At 36.7% G+C, this 3,840-nt stretch overlaps 1 protein-coding gene across 1 annotated transcript; it reads right to left on the bottom strand.

The window, feature by feature from the left end:
* Positions 1-550: 550 nt before the first annotated feature.
* Positions 551-3,097, bottom strand: LOC120125221 (cytochrome P450 87A3-like). The gene is made up of 9 exons (XM_039143705.1): positions 2,886-3,097; positions 2,473-2,848; positions 2,243-2,392; positions 1,910-2,161; positions 1,740-1,829; positions 1,581-1,659; positions 1,369-1,475; positions 1,151-1,278; positions 551-1,056 (listed from the first exon to the last, which is right to left on the bottom strand). The coding sequence occupies exons 1-9, from the start codon at positions 3,080-3,082 to the stop codon at positions 957-959; spliced, it is 1,479 nt and encodes a 492-aa protein (XP_038999636.1). The 5' UTR covers positions 3,083-3,097; the 3' UTR covers positions 551-956.
* Between the last annotated feature and the right edge of the window lie 743 nt (positions 3,098-3,840).

Here is a 3,840-nt window from a genome sequence, read left to right as displayed (position 1 = left end):
TTCTATTTATTTGAACTGAACCTTAATGATCTATGTTGATGTTTTGTTTATGGTATACTTGTTGCCTTTTGTTGTTCAGGAGAAAATAATTCGGTTTTTGTTTACTTCAGTTGTCGTACACAAAATATCCATTTGGTTTACTTTTTGGCTATACTTCCTACGTGTGTAACACCTTTTTTCCTATAAACACTAGTTAGGGAGTGCAATGCTTCTGTGCTAATCAGAAAAAGATTCTTTGATCCTCATGATTGTGTGATGATCATTCAGGGTTTGATGCAGAAGTTCAAAGATATGGCCACTCACAATATTGGTATCTGCCAGTCCCACATTCATGCCAACACCATATTAAAAGGGACAAGCACAAGCATAGATGTGTCGAAAGTTCCAGAATCATACAGTAAGTCCATTTTGGAATGGAGGAAAAAAAATTGTTGGGCACCAAAAGCACAGAAGGGAAATAGAGAATATAGAAAGACCATTGAAGATGAGATGGTGGACAGCCGGATGAAATTTGAGTTCAGATCGGGTTGTTAGATTACTCAAGCTTTAAGTGGCATGGCCGAAAACTTCCTTTTTCCTCTTTCATCTGAGAAAATGGAGGAAATTGAGTACTTTATGTAAAATTATAAGAACAAAGCTAATATTCAGAAAGAAAAAGCTGGAAAAACCTTGAAAGTAAGACCCGTTATATCATATTACTTTTTTCCATTTTTTATTTTTTATCAAGTATAAGATGAGATTACAAAATTTGTATAAGATCATTGTTGACACTATGATTTAATCTTGGTTGAAGAAGTGACAAAATAGATTCTTTCTTTTCTAACTTTTTCTACAATATGAAGATATACTAACAAACTGTTATCCTCTTCTACAGTTCAAGAAAAAATAAATAAAAGCAATGCCAACAGGTGAGATGCAAAGTTGGGTTGCCATTGTTCTGCCTTGTTTCTGCAAAGTTACTCCATTCTGTTTTTCTCCATGAGTCGTACATGAAAGCCATCCGGAAACTGTAAACCTGGAGTTCTGAGCATATTTCCACCTTTGATTGGTTCCCACCTGAAAGGTTCGATATTTTTATGAGTTTTTGTCTCATTATCTCTAGCACAAAGTGTGATGGGAAGATATAGAACATTTTGGAATTTGCACTTACCTGTACTTGGTAACCAGGCAATGTAGAAACACTGCCATCTGCACTTTAGTGAAGTCCGTTCCAACACAAAATCTCATGCCGCCACCGAATGCCATGAAATTCTTTGAGGCTCCATTTATTTCTCCTCCCTGCAGTTAAAGAAGTAGAAAGTAAAAATTTATGTGATTTTGTTTTGATAGCAATCTCTCAGGAAAAAAGCATGTCCGGTATTAACCCACCTCCCATCGTGATGGATTAAAGGTGAGGGGATCTTGGTATTTTGCTGGATTCAGGTGCACAGCTGGGGGACAGACCATTACTGCCCAACCACCTGGAATGGTATATCCTGCATTATCACCAAATTTGAGGTCTTAGCTTTTGTATTTATTGCAAGGCTTTTTTTTTAATATAACAACTCGGAAGTGGGTCTCATAACATTTTTTATGCATACCTTTGAATTGGATTTCCCTTAGTGCTTTTCTGAAGATACCTGGCACTATATTTGCTAGTCTAACTGTTTCATTGATGAACTGCAAGTTGAACTTGCCCGTATGGAAACAAGCAGTTTTACTCAATTGATAATGTCAGTTTAAAGAACAGAATTTCTCACCTGGAATGTGTATGTCATTGATTTGTATTCTTTCCATGTAAGTCCAGAGTCTGCATTTTCCCTATTTCTTAGAACTGCATCATGCTCTGCCTGTAAGGTCGGAAATACTTAAGCTCATGTTTGTTCGGAATACAATTCAGATTTTGCAGGGTTGGAATAATATCACATACCCTTAATTTTTTTAGCACTGAAGGGTCATCAGAAAGGAATTTAACTGCTAAAGTTAGAGCCAGGGAAGTTGTTTCAAAACTGGCAAATAGTAGAACGAACATCAAATCCAGAGCAATTGCCTCTGTTAAGATTGTTCCCTCTTTACCAAGTTCTTCAAGGACATAATCAAAGAAGTCGCTTCGGCTCTTCCCCGGCATTGCCCGCCTTTGGTTTAGCAGGTTCTTTAACATCTTCATTGCATTTTTCCTTCCCTAAAAAGATTAAACTCAAGAAACAATACACAAAAAGATAGTAGATTTTAAGTTACCTAGTTAGAAAATGTGGTTAAGTACCTCTAAACATTTGTGATAGGCTGTTCCAGGAATATCCAAGGGAAAGGAGATTAATCCTTGTATGAAGGCAACAAAGTTTTCCCTCAGATTCTGGGAGGCATTGTCTTGGTCATAACTTATAAGCTTTTTTGCTGTGAGATCAAATATCATCTGCAAGAAAAAGACCAAGCTACCATCAGACTACATTCGGATCAAATATTTTTCTGTGAGATCAAAATATGTATAATTACACCAGCAGTTGCTTCTTTTAATTCAACAGTTTCCTGGTTTGACCAGCGTTGTAACCTTCGACAAGCCGTTTCTTCAACTGCAGGGAGCATCTTTTTGAGGTTTTCAGGACCAAAGAGATGAAGCACCATGTTCTTGAGGTACTTGTACATAAACCCATGTAACCAGCCCACATTTTGTCGTCCGAAGATCTCCGTGAACATATCCGGATACCAGCTCTGAAACAGCAGCCCTTCTTGAAGAAACACAAAGTGATTGAGATTCGGGTCGGCTGATACGATTACCGGAAGCGCCACTAAACTGGTCTTGAATATCGGCCCATACCTGCAATCAAGCAGCAATGAACATGTTAAGAAAAATCGAAGAACAAGAAGAATACTGTCATGAGGAAAACGAAAATGATCTTGTGTTTGACCTTTTCATCCTCTCTTTGACAAAGGGAGGGATATCGGAAGTAGTGTTGGGGGTGAAGAACTGAAGGGTCTCCCCAAGAAGTGGGAAACCCATAGAACCAGGGGGAACTTTACCATTACATCTAGGATTTCTCCAGTAGTAAACCCAATGTGCAATGCATATAATGAGAACCAAAGCTCCAGTCCACAACATCAACATCTCTTACTGTAAGTATCTATATCTATACAATGGAAGCTAACGGAAGAAAATATATGTATATATGATGGATGCAGGAAATGGAAATGGTTGATGATGATGATATTAGCAGAAATGGAAGTAAAGAAAACGTGGGAAGAATAGACAGGTAGGAGAAGAAGGTGCTGGCATGTATCTTATGATTCTCATCAATCTTAAATAGGAGGCCAATGCATACAACTGTTCAATCCAATTATTTATATTTTTCCTGTTTTCACCTTTTTTTTTGGAACTCGAAGGATAGAAATAGAATGAATAATTTAAAATTACCTGTGTCCAGGAACTGTTCATTTCCATTTTGTCAACGCTCCACGAGAGAAATAAGCCTAGCACTAGAAGGTAACACGATGCTTCCCTTTATTTCTCTCTCTTCTTTCTTCTTCCCTATTGGTTGGATATTCTTTTTTGCTTTTTCTTTTTCTTATAGCAAAAATTAATATTTAAACTTCAAATTCATTCTAATAGCAACTCTGCTTTAAACTGTCTTACATTACATCATTAAATACACAACCAAATTAAGTATCTTTTAACCAATCTTACATTACATCATTAAATACACAACCAAATCTAATGACTTCTTACCAACATCTTCAATTTGTCTAAAAATCTAAGCTAATTTCCCCAACATCTGGTTTTCTTTTCTTTTTCTTTTCTCTTCAGTTATGGAATCAGATCTCTCCTTTTAGATTTTCTTTAGCTGTAAATCCCAATGTCAAAGCCTC

Source organism: Hibiscus syriacus, unplaced genomic scaffold, assembly GCF_006381635.1.
Source record: "Hibiscus syriacus cultivar Baekdansim isolate YM2019G1 unplaced genomic scaffold, ASM638163v2 tig00001340_pilon, whole genome shotgun sequence".
NCBI classification, from domain to species: domain Eukaryota; kingdom Viridiplantae; phylum Streptophyta; class Magnoliopsida; order Malvales; family Malvaceae; genus Hibiscus; species Hibiscus syriacus.
This window is presented reverse-complemented; position numbering and strand designations above follow the sequence as displayed.

Coding starts and splice junctions, on each gene's coding strand:
- LOC120125221 (XM_039143705.1), bottom strand. CDS start 3,082: ATGTTGATGTTGTGGACTGGAGCTTTGGTTCTCATTATATGCATTGCA. Junction 2,393..2,472: donor TAAAAGAAGCAACTGCTGGT/GTAATTATACAT, acceptor TTTTTCTTGCAG/ATGATATTTGATCTCACAGC. Junction 1,476..1,580: donor AAGGGAAATCCAATTCAAAG/GTATGCATAAAA, acceptor GTGATAATGCAG/GATATACCATTCCAGGTGGT.